The sequence below is a fragment of the Oryzias latipes genome, chromosome 15 (genome assembly GCF_002234675.1).
Source record: "Oryzias latipes chromosome 15, ASM223467v1".
Lineage (NCBI taxonomy): Eukaryota > Metazoa > Chordata > Actinopteri > Beloniformes > Adrianichthyidae > Oryzias > Oryzias latipes.
This window is the reverse complement of record NC_019873.2, coordinates 28,213,966-28,229,681: the sequence shown is the minus strand read 5'-3', so window position 1 is coordinate 28,229,681 and position 15,716 is coordinate 28,213,966. Positions and strand designations below refer to the sequence as shown.

Here is a 15,716-nt window from a genome sequence, read left to right as displayed (position 1 = left end):
CATAATCTTATTTTCTAACCTCCCTCTTTAATTGCACTCGCAGAAAAGTCAATATTTCTCTAAACATTGATGCAATATGGACTCAGAATGGTCCCCGAGGCACATTGCTATCCTAAACTTGTTTCCATATGGTCAGTAGTTATGTCTGAACTCGTTAATGATGCACTTCAATCATACAGTTTACATTGAGACGCACGAGTGAACATCTGTTAAGGTTCAGGAAACCCTTTTGGAAAACGTGAAGCGGCATGAAAACAAACCTTTTTTGTTTCCTGATGGAATCATTTTCTATTGTTTTTTTTTCCTGCTATCGGCTCCTTTCCATAGTTTCTGCAAACCTGCAGATGTGTCGCATTTTATTTAAAAGAGAAGAACTGGTGATCAGGGTTTTGTTTTCACATGTGAGCATTAGAGGCCGCTGAAAGTTGTGGTTTCAGATTTCAGTGTCACAAAACCAGACTTCCCAGTTTGATGCATGCAGATAAAAACTGTAACAGTCACAGTTGTGAGGTCAAATCAGGATACGCTTAAAGTGAATTTAAAAAAAAGACTAGAAAAACATTTGTTGTGAACATAAAAGTACACATTCTAAACTTGAAAGACATCTTGAAAATCAGAAGAAAAAAATTAAATTTGACAAATAAATTTTCAAACTTCAAGAAATTCTGAAAACTTAAAAAAAAAAAACTATAAACCCCAAACTGTTACTACGGAGCCCGTGGACCTGACATGGGTAAAAAAAATAAACAAAACGTTCCCACGAAATATTGTTTTGTAGACACGAAATAATAATTTGTTTACGTGCACGTTGAGTCTAATGGCACCAAAAGATTGTGGGATGCGGCTGAGCATGGGTGTTTCTTTTAGTGCACCATGACTTAAGTGTCTATCAACTGAAGTGAGGTCCATGCTGTTTGGCTGCTTGAGTGTGTGTCAAAGCAATCGCGCTTGTTGCTGGACATAGAACTATGCAGGCAGTCTCCCCTCTGAGACTGACGGAGCGCACCTGGCGGCCGCTAAATAAGAGCATTAATTAGTCATATCATTGAATGAGTAATTCAAGAGGAGAAAAATAAAAAGAAGAATCAAACTGGGGATCTATTGATTGTCCCGATGAAAATAAAAATATATAAGATTTAGGATGATTGAGCTTGCTGCTTCCCCATACCGCAGCGGCTGTCCGTCTGCCGACATGACAAGCAAACGAGCTCCGGGTGGCTGCGGACCGCGCATTTCCTCGCCCGCGGAGCGACCGTTTCCTCGCCCGCGGAGCTCGTTTGCTTGTCATGCCGGCAGACGGACAGCCGCTGTGGTGTAGGGGGTTGTATTTTATTGTCGAAAAGGAATAATAATATTCAGGGCGTGCTGAGGTAACTTGTCTTTATTATCATACTGGTTAGCAGTCTCTTTACATCCGAAGGCTACATGCCTAATACATATCCCATCATGCATCACACATATCCCATCATGCATCTCGACCAATCAATGTATCGCTGTAACTGAGGTGCATTCAAATACAACAGGATAAATGTGTGGAAACAGCAAGCCATCTGTTTTTACGAATGACTTATTATGTGAATTATTATTTCGTGGGAACAAAATATTCAGTGGGAACGATTTATTTATTTATTTTTTTACCCATGTCAGGTCGCGGGCTCCATAGTTACCAATTTTTTTTTTAACAGCTGCTGTTTTGTATTAATTTTTTTTGTTTCATTTTTCTCTCCATTTTTGATTTCAGTCCAAAATTTACAGTTTCAGTTTAGACTGTTTGTTTTTCGGAGTTGACACTCATTTTTCAGGGGGGGCGGGCCTTTGAGGCTACCATTGACGTTCGGTCACAGAGGTTATGCAATCATTACCGAGCGCCACATCGGTGCAGGGAAAACACAGGCGGTCCCAACAACGGGCTGTGTTTTGGGACGGAAAAAGACATCAACAAGCTCCAGAAGTTTGACGCATCACCATAACCTTTTTCACCTGATGTCAATCATGTCCCAGTAGCCAATGGGCTCTATGCCCCGCCCCCAAACCCAAAGAACATGAAGTCTTAATTGAAACTGTAGATTTAAGACTGAAAGCAAAGAGGGAGAGAAATGAAAAAACAAAAGTTGAAGATGCAAAACAGCAGCTGTTACAGATAATCACATTTCATTTATTAAAAGGACTTTCATGCAAAACAACTTTTTGAGCTATAAGGGTTTAAGTGAGGTAAGTTTGAATAAAAAAAGAGCTATAAATCAAAAACTGTTACCAAATGCAATAAAACTTGTTTATTAGTAACAGCTGCTGTTTTTTTATTTTTAAATTTTTGTTTTTATTTTTCTGTCTCTTTGTTTTCAGTTCTCTATTTACAGGTTTTTGGTTTTACGGCGTTGACGCTTATTATACGTGTTTTAAAGGTTCTTCATCCTCAAACATATACTTTTTGTCACATTTCTAACATTTCTTTCAGGTTTACAATGTTTACCTCTCAAATTAACTTTCTTTTTTTGTTCACCTTAAACCTGATCCTGATTTGACCCCACACAAAGAGCTTTGTTCACAACATGGATTCACAGTTTCGCCGTTGTTGTTGTCGTCGTCGTATCCAGATGGATTTACTGCAGGCGAGCCAGAATCAGTGTTGGTTTACATGGAGCTGTGCAGAGAACAGGCTTACTGAGGCGTCAGAAGAGGACGTGGGATCTGTTTCCAGATCAGTCACGGCGGCAGGTTTAGCGTCTTGAGCTAAGCCTCTTCATTTGTACACTGATCCTAATGAGAGCGCTCATCAGCGCAGCCTTTATCGCCGTGATTAGAGCACAAACTGTCCAGCTCCGTCTTCCCAAACTGAAAAAAGATTGATTTAAAAACAAACAAATCAGGCCTTTATTGTACTTTTGCATTCAAATCATTGATTTATTGTGAAACATCAACCCCGTTTGATGAGAGACGACAGACATGGGGTTGACAATACGATGCATCTGGGAGCTGAAGAGGAGGAAATGTTGGCATTTCACACCGTGCAGTTATTTCCTGCTCTTTGCTGTTGACAAACACGATCATTGACCAAATGTTCTGAAAGTTCAAATGGTTAAAGCGGATGAAAAAACCCTCCCTTCCCTTCACAGTCAGGAGGAAGAGTCGTCTTCCTCCTCCAGTGAGGAAGAGGAGAACGACCAGCGGCAGAACGAAGATCTGTTCGGCAAGGTTGTCATGGTGGAGGGGGTCACCGGCAGCGACAAAAAGAAACCATCGTGGTACCCTGCTTTGGTCAGTGGACACATTATTTATTTTTTATTTTTTCCTTTTTCGTGGCGTTCCATCACAACGTCTGCTTTTCAAAGCCTCTGTAAGGTCATGTGATCTGATTCAAACAGCGGGAGATGTTTGGAGAATGTGGAGAATGTTCATACCTGTGAAGCCTGTCAGTCTGCTTCACCACTCTGCTGCTGACTCAGGAAAATGCTAAAAGTTCTCATTTGTTAATGCAATTCTTACAAGTAGAACTGGGGGGTTCAGGCCACACCCCCTGCCTTTAGCTGGTTTTGGCCGAGCTCCATGCTGCCTCCTTGTGGCCGTCCTCATAACTACCCAGCCCGTCATTGTTCTCTGTCGGGGGACGGCAGAGGGGTGGAGTAACGCGCCGACTGATGCCTCCGTCAACAGATGATTCCGTTCCAGCGATGAGACTCCGACGCTGCCTTGTTCAAGCGCGGAAGGAGCGAGTCTGGATGTGGAGGCTCAGCTACGCCTCGCAGCATTCGCCCTTCAACAGGGAGCCTGTGCTGCAGAGAGCAGGCGGGCAGAGCCCTGCTGGAAATCGGATCTCCATGACTGCAGAGCCGCCTCCTCTGGGTTAGACGCCACAGAGCAGCAGCTCTGCTCACATCTGCCGCCTGTTTGGGTTTTATGGCTGCAAATTTGGTGGCTCTTGTTTTGTTGTTTGACCACAGATGCATCTGTAATGCGCCGCTAGGAGTTTGTAGGAACTACAAAATGAAACCTTTTTAAAAAAATGTTTCTTTTTAAAAATGAGTTGTTTTTTTTCTGACGATTTGACTGTTCTGTTTTTTCTAAGGTCATCTCCCCGGACTGCCATGAAGACGTCGCTGTGAAGAAGGACACCATCCTCATCCGGTCTTTCAAGGATGGAAAATTGTAAGTGATGAGCTCCAAACATACTCACTCTGATGAAGGACTTCATTAGAATTCACCTCTGTCACCTCAGAGGTGAATTTCTAATGAACTCCTGCTGCTCTGCAGAAGCTATGTCCTAAGCAGCCACTCAGGTTTTAAAAACTGTTTGAAAATGGACCAAATAGATGACTGGAGTAGGACTTTAACGTAGCTTAACCAGTTCCAGTCTCTGACAGACTGTTTTTTGATGGCCGGTCCAAATATTATAAACGATAACCTCTTAGCTTCACACGTTCATTTTTCGTCGCTCTGTGTTTCTGCTGCGATTTCCATCGTCGGCGGATCTCGTTTCTGACTCATCGATTGCTATAAAATTGAGCCGTTTGTGTTTGTAATCAAAGAACTTGAATAAATCTGATGTTGCTACTAGAATGTTTTCACTTGGTGTGTCTCTGTAAAAAGTAGGTCATCTTATCATTAAGGTCAAATCTAAAACAATTCAATTTTTTTTTAGTAGGTTTGATGTAATGTCTGAGGATGAACTGCTTGTCCGTTTTTTCAGACATAAAAACTGACAGCATCCGTCAAACATTTATTTTCCTTCTGCCATGATGGTGAATGACAACTAGGAGTCATTCAATTAGATAAGTCAAGAAAAAGGTTTTTTTTTTTTGTTTTTGGGACAAAACAGCAACAAAAAACAGTTTTGCCCTAAAAACTTCAGTGTTTATTGTAGGTTTTCTGCTTCATTGAATTGTTATTCCTAAAGGAAGTTCTTTGGCTTATTTCATGCAGGAAATTCTTCATAGAATTTGCAAACATGTTGGAGGCAGTAAGGTTTTAAGGGTTTAAATTAATGACGGTGCTGCGATCCTCTATAAATGGATAGATTGTAACCATTACCAGCATCTTCAGCTGCTGCAGAGAAGGAGCTCTTATCACTTGGATGTTGGCCCATAGTTAGGTGAAGAGAACACCTGATGAGTGATAATATAGGAAAGGACTAAAAAGCGCTTGAAGTCGTGGAATGAAAGCGTCCTACAGAAATCCCAAAATACCTGCATAGGTCTATAAATCCGCGGTCCTCGACCTTTGTGAGGCAGGAAGGGTTTAACGTTTGTACGGAGCGGCCCGTCCGAGGCTGAAGTTTGCTTCAGGTTTTCTTTGTTTCCTTTCACTTTTAAAGGTAAAGTTTCTCTTCATTCTCTGTAAAATATCTTTCAATTTTATTCTTGATGACTGGATTTTGTTTAGGAGCCATTTTTTTCCGTTAAATGCAACTTTCTTCTATTTTGCTGTTGAAGACTGTTTTTTTCTTCTGTTTCCTCTCTGGGTCTTTTCTGCCAAAGAAACTAAGTTTTTTGTTTGTTTGTTTTTTGCTAATTTTTCTGGCTTGGGAGTTTCAATCTAGCATTCGGTGCAGCCGGTTTAACAAAGTAGCCGTTGGAAATCCGACATGAGCGACTTGCGTCAGCAATGAGTCGGATAAATCGTCGTTTTTCAAAATAAAATGCCCTTCAGAATCAGATTATAAATACACCTGAACAAAGCACATTTTCCCATTTAAAAGACGGATTCTTGGTCCAGGCCTGAATCAACAGTTATTCTTTCAACTGAATTCTTTTTTGTGTGCATTTTTGTTCAGTTTCATTTGTTTCTGTGGCCAATGATTTTAGTTACCATAAGTGTACTGACCTCTTTGTCCTCATATGAAGTTTAGAACCGCTGCCTTTCCTTGACTGAACTGAATCCCTTAGCTTCAGCAATCAACAGACCTTAATGATTTCCACGTTTGTGGAAAGCTGTTCACATTAAACAATCTGGGGGCCTTTTAAAATCCAGACTCGTGCATCATCTCCAGCATGGAGCCCAGACGCTGTCAGAACGTGTCCACAATGGCGGCTGCAGGCCGTGACCGGGTTCTTTTTAGGGTTAACACGTATTGCTCACGTATTGTAGACTCCACCTGAGCGGATGTGACGTCACGCTGTTCACATTTTAACCTGCTTTTCGCAGTAACCTTGTGCTCCGGAAGGACGTCCATGAGATCAACAGCCGTTCTCCACCTAAAGCAGACGCGGGACTCAAACCGGGTGAGTTTAGGAAAAGCCAGGACGGTCCGTTCGCGGTTCTTCCAGGTTCCAGCTGCAGTCAGGAGGCAGCCTGTGCTTTCACAGGAGGTTGACTCCCATTCTTAGATGTTGTCAGTGTTGCAGCATCTGCTTAGATGATCCTCGAAAGCACCTGTGGCGTTGTGCCTCGATGCTTCTGCTGTTCTGCACCGCCGCAGGTTCTGATGGATGTCCAGACTGTAAATGGCCCTGTTACTGCTCTATTTTCACAGTTTTTTTTGTGAGGAATGTGTAAACAAAAACAGTTCTCCCGCCCTGATGTTGGTGTTTGGTCGCCTCGCTCTTCCTTATGTTGGTCTCAGGCCGTAATGAGTGGCGCCGCCTGTGTTCGCTGCCTAATAACTCATGATGTTGCCGTCTGCCAGCTCTGGACGCAGCTCTGGAGTTCCAGGAGAAGACGGCAGTTCCCAGCGCCTGGAAGACGGAGGTGAAAGAAGACAGCTCCAGCAGCGAGGAGGACGACGAGGAGGAGGCAGAGGAGCAGGAGGAAGATGCTAACAATGAAGAGGAGGAGGTAGGCACAAAACGATTCAGATCCTCCTCTACCTGCATGGTTAAAGTGACAGAGTGCTGCTCCTGTCTGCAGGAGGAGGTGGAGCCTTTCCCAGAGGAGCGGGAAAACTTTCTGCAGCAGCTTTACAAGTTCATGGAGGACAGGGGTGAGTCGGGAGAAGATGTTCTTTGCTCCTCGTTGGTCACCTGCTCTGAACCGTGTCTCCTCTGCAGGAACTCCCATCAACAAGCGGCCCGTCCTCGGCTACAGAAACCTCAACCTCTTCAAGCTTTACCGGCTGGTCCACAAACTGGGGGGCTTCGACAATGTGAGCGCTGCTTCTGCTCACCAGGCTTTGTCACATTTTTCACCGTAGCTGACGGTCCGTGTTTGTCCGTGCCTCCTAGATCGAGAGCGGCTCCGTTTGGAAGCAGGTCTACCAGGACCTGGGAATCCCTGTACTCAACTCGGCTGCAGGCTACAACGTCAAATGTGCTTATCGCAAGTACGTTTTTTAAAATACAGCCTTTGTCTGGGTTCTCTTGGGTTTTCAAACCTTAAATTCCAGACGCTCTGATGTCAAAATGTTCAGATCCTTCCGGAGATTACTCTGTGCTTTTGGTTTGGCTCAATTTGTTGATTTTTGAAATATTAGCAAGTTATTTAAAGACGCATGTTTTAAGAAAAAATGTCTTTCTCAATCGCAAAATAATCTTTGAGTTTGAGAAATCGTGTCTTAGTGACTAGAACGTTTTTCTTATTCTATGAATTCTTGATAAGACCATTTTTACTACCCTATTGGTGAATTATTTTGCTCATTGAAAGACAATCTGCCACTGGGGTAAGAATCTTTCACTTTTTCCTGAGGCGCCTGTTTTTGCAGCATTGGCGTGCAGCTTTCACTGAATGTCTTGTTTATGTCCTTTGTTTTACGCGTCTTCTTTGCACAGGTTTCTTTTTCAACTGTGAACCTTTGCTGTCTTGCAGGTATTTGTACGGGTTTGAGGAATACTGCACCTCCTCTGCCATCACCTTTCGGATGGACCTGCCTGTCAAGCAGGTTTCTAAAGGGGAGGTGAAGCCTGCGGAGGCTGCAGGAGCAGCACCTTCATCCTCCACTGCAGAGGAACAGAAAGCCCAAATAGACGGGGACTCCGGCAGCGCTCGGTCCCTCCTCTGCAAGGTGTTTTTCCCAACTATTGCTAAGGTCTTTCCCTGAAACGTCTGACCGGGTGGTTGATCCAGACGTCATTCTGCGCAGGACGAGAAACCGGAGTCGATTCAAGCTAACCAGGGGAGCGAACCGTTGAAAGCGGAGGCGAAAAGCAGCAGAAGCGAGGAGGAGGATGAAGACGACGGCCCCCTGAGGAGGGACGCAGAGGAGGGCTCCTCCACGTCTCGCCTCGGGCCGGAGAACGTAAAGCAGGAGCACGACGAGGAGCAGGAGAGCAAGGACAACTCCGGGTGAGTCTTCCGGCAACATTTTCCCAACGTTCCCAACTCTGCGCTCATGGGACGAACCAGACGCAGGATTCCTGCAGGGAGGCGAAACTCAACTTATCTACAGGCCTAGAGAGCAACAACACCATTAGCAGATTAGGGGAAAAGATCCTTGTGATTTGATTTACACTAATACCCACAATCCACCAGTACCTGCTAACCAAACAGAGCGCAGCTCCCCTCTAACTAAGCTCTTACTTCCCCCTTCTCTTTGCTATATTTGTCTCTCGTGGTCGTTTCACCTGGCCTGTCACCCCTCTGTCTCTCTCTGTCTGGGTCTTTTGGGCCGGGGGGCGGAGCCTCCGAACTTTCTCAGCGTCCTTGCTATGTCAGCAGAAACATTAAAACACGCCAGTTCGCCGCAGCGGTTTTGTTCTTCTGCATCACACAGACACACATCAGCTTTCCATCACACACCGAGAGTGAGTCACCTGACCGACGGCTCCACCTGCTCCTCCTCTGTCCCTCCCTCCCTCCCTCTCAGGGAGGCGTAGCAGAGACGCCGCACCTTTCCACAACAGCAAACAGGCTGCGTGAATGGAGCTTCAGTCTTCCCGCCCCCTCTTGTCTTTCCTCTACCTTCTGCCTCTCTGTTTTGAGCTTTTGATGTGACGCCTTTTTTGTGTCTTCCATGTGTGTGAGTGTTTGCACCGAGGCATTAACCCTTTAGCTGCTGAACACTGCTTCCGTCGTTGGTTCGAGCGCCTTACCTGCGTGTTTGGCTGAGCTGCAGCTTTGCAGCGATGATGTTTGGGGTGCGATGCGGACTTGGTTGTTCTCTTCCTGGCGGTTGTTTGCAGTAACTCTGGGTTTTGCTCTGAACGGTCGGTTTTTTTGTTCCTGTCGGGTACGGCCTGGGCTCTGTGTTTGTTGGGCTTTGTCAGGCTGTGCTGCAGCGTTCAGCCTTGCATTCGTTTACTCTGCAGACACCCACAGATTGAACCCTGTCACGTGTGTTTAGTGTTTACAACCTGTACGCTGAGCTGAGGTGTGTGAGGAGAACGCATACTTATTGTAAGATGTGGCTAATTGCCGGATTCAATGTGGAAAATAATTCATGTATTTTATGGCAGGGAAGTGTTCAGTCCAGCCATGAATTACTGTCTAAATGTCATCCGTTAAACAGGAAACATTTACAGAGATTAGATGTCTAGATTGTTGTTCTTTGGCTTTTAATGTGCAACAGGATATTTATCCATTTATTAGGAGAAAACCTTAAGTTCTTCCAGTTGAAACTGTTTTTGAAGCTACAGTGGAGGAAAAAGGTATTTGATCCATTTCTGATTTTTCTTTTTTTGTAGGTTTTCCCCAATTAAAAAGAAATTTACAGTCTGTCATCGTGATGGTCGATTCATTTGAACAGATAGAAAATCCACTTCATTTGCATTTTATTGAGGGAATAACATATTTGAATCCCTTCACCAGATAGACTCAGTACTTTGTAGTAAACCTTTACTAGCAGCACAGAGGTCAGATGTTTCCTGTAGTTGGTGAGCAGCTTTCTGCACATATCAGGAGGATTTCTGCTCCACTTTTCTTCACAAATGACTTCTAAATCATTCAGATTTGGCGGCTGTCGCTTAGAAACTCTGAGCTTCAGCTCTCTACAGGTTTTCTGTAGGACTGAGGTCCAGAGACTGGATGGACCGCTCCAAGACCTTGATCTGCTTCTTCTCCAGTCGTTCCTTGGTTGTTTTGGGTCATTCTCCTGTTGGAAGGCCCATCCAGCTTCCATTTAAAGACTCCTGCTTTAGGAAAGGAGGTTCTTGCTCAGGGTTTGACGGTACATGCCCCCCCCCCCCCCCCCCAAATCAACACAGTGCAGAAAAACACCCCCAACCCATAATGCTCGTACCTCCGTGCTTGACAGTGGGGATGGTGTTCTTGGGGTCATAGGCAGCATTTCTCTTCCTCCAAACATGACGGGCTGAGTTGATGCCAAAGAGTTCCATGTTGGTCTGATCTGACCACAGCTCCTTCTCCCAATCTCTAAATCATGAAGGAGTTGGTATCAAACTTCAGGTGGGTCTGCTGCACATGTGCCTTCTTAAGCTGGAGGATTTTGCAAGCTCTCCAAGATGTGAAACCGTTGCTGTGTAAAGTATTCCCATTGGTTTTCTTGCTGACTGTGGTTCCAGCTGCTGTGAGATCTTCAACCAACTCCTGCCATGTTGTTTTGGGCTGATTTCTCTCGGTTCTCTTGATCATGGAAACCCCACCAGGTCAGATCTGGGTTGGAGCCCCAGACCTACAGGTGGATTGAGGGTCATGTTGTTGTATTTTGCCCCAATTGCACCAACAGTTACCCTAAACCCCCAGCTTCTTGCTGATGGTTCTGTAGTCCAGTCCGGTCTGGTTCAGGTCTACAATCTTCTCCCTTGAATCCACTGAAAGCTCTTTAGTCTTTTCCATGTTGGAGAGTTTGGAGTCTGACTGATTCTGTGGACAGGTGGCTTTTCTACAGGTGATTAGTTCAAACAGGTGATTAGGAGAGTCTAACTGGTCTGTGTGAACCAGAACTCTGAATGGTTACTAGGGGGCCAAACACTTATTTCCATCACTGAAATGCAAATAAATTAATATTAAAGTGAGATTCATGATTTTTCTAACTGTTCAAATGAACCCACCATCAGGATGACAGACTGTCAGTTTCTTTTAAAGCGGGAAAAAACCTACAAAATCAAGAAGGGATAAATAATACTTATGTCCTCCGCTACAGTGTTGATCGTTTTCTGTGGAAGGAGTTTCAAAAACCCAGAGAAGCTCCAACGTTGAGGCTGCAGGAGCCTCTGAAGGGTCTTCCAGCCGCTCTAGGGCCCGTGCTTCCTGTTTTGTGGACCTGCTTCACGTTTCCTTGCTGTCCTAACCTGCTCCTCCAGAAACCCCTCCAGCTTCCACACCTCCAGCTCCTTCCTGAGGCTGCTTTGATTCTCACGGCGTGTGCATGACTGCAACTCCTGCGTTTGCTGTGTGGGGTTAGAGGGACTAACCGTAGCAAATCCAGGATCTGCCCTGAGAGAATGTTTAATCTGATGAATCACGCCATGAACTGTTTTACTGGATTTCTGTTGTTTACTCTTCAGTTTGCCACAGATAGAGTGGCGACAAACGTGGGAGGTTCTTTGTAGGCGGTGGTGCAGCGTGGTAGCGGGGCAGGCGAAGCTAGAATCCGGGCTCGGTGCGGGGTCGGGCTTTGTGGTGTGCAGCCTAGGGCCAGCAAGCGCTGAACTTTTTTTCTTGCAGGGATGACAGCAGTCAGGAGGGGGAGGAAGGGGAGGAGTTTGAGTGTTACCCCCCGGGGATGAAGGTGCAGGTGAGGTATGGGCGAGGCCGCAGTCTGAAGACGTACGAGGCCACTGTGAAAGAGGCAGACGTGGAGGGGGGAGAGGTGCTCTACCTGGTGCACTACTGTGGCTGGAACGTCAGGTAAGACAGGACCTGGGAACAAAAGCAAAAACAAATCACCTGTTTTCACCCTGAAGGAAAACAAACCAATGAAGTGGCTGCTCCTCGGGTGCAGACTCATCCTTTACTGTTGATTCTGCTCCATCTCATCCTGCGCCGTGCTCAGTACTCTGATCACGGGAGAACGCTGGGCCGTCTAGTGGCCGAAACCGAGCGTCGGCGTGATGCGGACGACTCCACGGCTTTCCTCACTTTAACCCCCCCTGTCTGTCCGTCTCCCTGCTGTCTGTCGATCCGACAGACGGGCTGACCAATCGGGCCGATCAACCTTTGTGTGAACTTTTCCAACGGCCGACCAAATTGCCGCTCCACTCACCTCTACCTCTCAACCCTCTCCCCCCTCTCCCCCCCCCTGCGGGTCAGGGTTCACGCAGCGTTAAGGGGAGTGTTAGGGTGGTCAACTGGTGCAGTCGGCATGTCATCGTCTCCGTGTCGTGGTGCCACAGACAGTGGGATGTTCTCTGTGTCTGTCGTGTGTGACGTTTCATCTCCACTCATACAACCCAGTAGCTCCTTTGGTGGCGTGGGGGGGGGCTGCCTCTGATTTGTGTGGTGCTCGGTGTGTCTCCTCTCCATAACTCCATGGGGGTTGCTCCTCTTTGCTGTGGTGGCTTGTTGTGTTGCTTCAGAAGGTGGAGGTGTCTGGGTGGCGGTGCTGTGAGAGGAAGCTCCTCGGCTCCTCCTCCATGACCCCCCGTGATGACCCCCGTCCTGTCTTTGTACTCCGTTCTAGATACGACGAATGGATCAAAGCGGACAAGATCCTGCGCCCGGCCAATAAGAACGTACCAAAAATAAAGCACCGCAAAAAGATAAAGGTACGGCTTCCGACGGGTGGAGGTTTTTTTGTGGTTCTGGAGTCGTGACGCCGTTGGCTGACCGTTGTTTGAATCCCGGCAGAACAAAGCGGAGCGGGAGCGAGACAGGCTAGAGAGGCTCAGTCACCGAGAAGTCCTCGGCCCCCCGTCCAGCCATGTCCTTCGCTCCAAATGTGGCCTCAGCCAGGATGTCTTTTCCAAGATGGACGATGGTGAGGACAAAGGGACTCCGCAGTCTCCCGTCAAGTCTATAGAAATTACCTCTATCCTCAATGGCCTGCAAGGTAGCAACACTCGTAAGCCTGCAGCTCTTAAGCAGATGTAGGATTGTTTACACCAACGTGGTTTGTTGTCTGACCACTTCCTGCTGAGTCTCACAGCTCTGTCTCGTTTGCTTCAGCCTCCGAGCTCTCCACGGAGGAGAGCGAGCACGAGGATGAGGACAGGGAGGTGCCCGGCGAGGAGCAGCACGATCCGAGCCTCAAGAAAAGCCCCGCAGAGCCGCCGCCGCCGCTTCCGCCCTCGGAGCAGTGGGAGAACGAAGCCCCCGCCGACAAATCATCCTCCGTCTCGGGAAAGGGTCAGGAGAGCGCGGAGAACGCTGGGAAGCTGAGAGGCCAGGCGGAGGCGGAAGCGGAGGCATCGAGCACCAGGAAGAGGAAGTCTGACGGTGCTGCCGAGAGGACCCCAAAGGGTCAGCCCAAAGCTAAGCTCAGGAACACCAGGGGGGGCGAGTGGTTACCGAAGAGCTCCCCAAAGAAACCGGACGACGTAGCCGCCAGTCCAGGAGGGGAGAGGGCTGGGCTGTCCTGCAGCAGTTCTGATGACGACAGTTCGGCGCCGCCAGAACCCCAGGTGGACGGAGGAGAGCGAAGCCGCCCCAAATCCAAAGCTTCACCTTCCAAGAAGTACAACGGCATGAAGGAGAAGACCAAAGCGGGCCGGCAGGCGGGGTTCTGGGAGACGCCTGAGAAGAGGGCCAAGGTGTCAGCAAACGCAGAGGATCGGGCCGCCGTCCGACCCAAAGGACAGAAGGACGTGTGGTCCAGCATCCAGGCCCAGTGGCCCAAGAAGACCCTCAAAGACTTGTTCTCTGACTCGGACACTGAGGCTGCCAATTCCCCGCCGCCGCCCGCATGCCTGAAGGAGCCCGGCGTGACTCGACAGGACGCCGACCTTGAGGAGGAAGCTTCAGAAGAGCAGATGGAGCTCGACAAGCTGCAGGAGTTCCCGAGCAGCGGCAGCAACTCTGTGCTCAACACGCCGCCAACGACGCCCGAGTCCCCGTCAGGAGGAGGCAGCGTTGTGGAAGACTCCGCCCAAGCCCCGCCCTCCTCCCCGCAAACATCCACGGCCCCCACGTTACCTCCAGAGCCGGTTCCCGACGCTCTCCCTCCAGGTCCAATCCAGGAGGAGGTGGCAGGCGGGCGCAGCGAGACGGACAGCAGCACGGTGGAGGTGGAGAGTCTGGGCGGGGAGCTGCCAGACCTCCCACAGGAGGACGGAGAGGGCTCCCCCTCAAAAGTGTACGGCGTCAACCTGTCCTGCAACAGCAGCAGCTACAGCCCCGAGCGGAGCTGCAGCAGCCAGCAGGACTGCGAGCAGAAGCCCAAAGGTACTCCAGTCTGTCGCAATCTGGGATTAAATGATCTAAGCGCAGTCCGGCAGCTTGTTTCAGGCTGTCCGTTCCCTCCTCCTTCTGCAGCATCCATCAGTCAAAAGAGGCAGAAAGAGCCGCCGTCGGGCGGAGCCTCAAAGAAACACAAACCCAACCGGAAGAGTCTCGGAGTGCCTCCTAAGAAGAACCGAAAAGCAGGTACGACCCGCCAGCGCCGCTTCCACCAGAACGTTGGTGTGACGGTCGCACGTTAGAAACCCCCGGACCCTCCTCTTTACATAAGTCTATGGTCCTCCTCTTCTCTTCTTCTCATCCTTCTGTCATCTTCCTCTCATTCTTTCCTCATTTTCCCCTCATACTCCTCTCATTCTTCCTACATCCTCGCCTCATCCTCCTCATCTTTCTCTCTTCTCCCCTCATCCTCACCTCATCCTCCCCTCGTCCTCCTCTCATCTTTCTCTCTTCTCCCCTCATCCTCCCCTCGTCCTCCCCTCATCATCACCTCATCCTCACCTCATCCTCCCCTCCTCCTCCTCTCATCTTTCTCTCTTCTCCCCTCGTCCTCCCCTCGTCCTCCCCTCGTCCTCCCCTCGTCCTCCCCTCGTCCTCCCCACGTCCTCCCCACGTTCTCCTCTCATTCTCCTCTCATTCTCCTCTCATCCTCGCCTCATCCTCCCCTCATCCTCCCCTCATCATCACCTCATCCTCCTCATCTTTGTCTCTTCTCCCTTCATCCTCCCCACGTCCTCCTCTCATCTTTCTCTCTTCTCCCTTCATCCTCCCCACGTCCTCCTCTCATTCTCCTCTCATCATCACCTCATCCTCACCTCATCCTCCCCTCGTCCTCCTCTCATCCTCACCTTATCCTCCTCATCTTTCTCTCTTCTTCCCTCATCCTCCCCTCGTCCTCCCCTCATCTTTCTCTCTTCTTCCCTCATCCTCTCCTCGTCCTCCCCTCATCTTTCTCTCTTCTTCCCTCATCCTCCCCTGGTCCTCCTCTCATCTTTCTCTCTTCTTCCCTCATCCTCCCCTCATCCTCCCCTCATCATCACCTCATCCTCCCCTCGTCCTCCCCTTGTCCTCCCCTTGTCCTCCCCTCGTCTTCCCCTCGTCTTCCCCTCGTCTTCCCCTCGTCCTCCCCTCGTCCTCCCCACGTCCTCCTCTCATTCTCCTCTCATCCTCGCCTCATCCACGCCTCATCCTCCCCTCATCATCACCTCATCCTCCTCATCTTTCTCTCTTCTTCCCTCATCCTCCCCTCATCCTCCCCTCATCATCACCTCATCATCACCTCATTCTCCTCATCTTTCTCTCTTCTTCCCTCATCCTCACCTCATCCTCCCCTCGTCCTCGCCTCATCCTCCTCATCTTTCTCTCTTCTTCCCTCATCCTCACCTCATCCTCCCCTCGTCCTCGCCTCATCCTCTTCATCTTTCTCTCTTCTTCCCTCATCCTCACCTCATCCTCCCCTCGTCCTCCTCTCATCTTTCTCTCTTCTCCCCTCATCCTCCCCTCGTCCTCCCCTCATCCTCCCCTCATCCTCCTCATCTTTCTCTCTTCTCCCCTCA

General features: G+C 48.6%; 1 protein-coding gene across 6 annotated transcripts in view; it reads left to right on the top strand.

The window, feature by feature from the left end:
* arid4b (AT-rich interaction domain 4B) overlaps positions 1-15,716 on the top strand; it is a 43,135-nt gene that overhangs the window by 21,841 nt on the left and 5,578 nt on the right. For 3 of the 6 annotated variants that reach the window (XM_020709759.1, XM_011484709.3, XM_020709760.2), the window contains exons 8-20: positions 3,114-3,255; positions 4,064-4,143; positions 6,139-6,215; positions 6,620-6,768; positions 6,841-6,913; positions 6,981-7,075; positions 7,155-7,252; positions 7,735-7,930; positions 8,009-8,211; positions 11,491-11,673; positions 12,446-12,530; positions 12,613-12,814; positions 12,931-14,346. In XM_020709759.1, coding sequence (XP_020565418.1) covers positions 3,114-3,255; positions 4,064-4,143; positions 6,139-6,215; positions 6,620-6,768; positions 6,841-6,913; positions 6,981-7,075; positions 7,155-7,252; positions 7,735-7,930; positions 8,009-8,211; positions 11,491-11,673; positions 12,446-12,530; positions 12,613-12,814; positions 12,931-14,346 — 2,999 coding nt within the window. The remainder of the gene's footprint in view (positions 1-3,113; positions 3,256-4,063; positions 4,144-6,138; positions 6,216-6,619; positions 6,769-6,840; positions 6,914-6,980; positions 7,076-7,154; positions 7,253-7,734; positions 7,931-8,008; positions 8,212-11,490; positions 11,674-12,445; positions 12,531-12,612; positions 12,815-12,930; positions 14,347-15,716) is intronic. The other 3 variants (XM_011484711.3, XM_011484710.3, XM_011484712.3) reach the window with 3 other exon arrangements.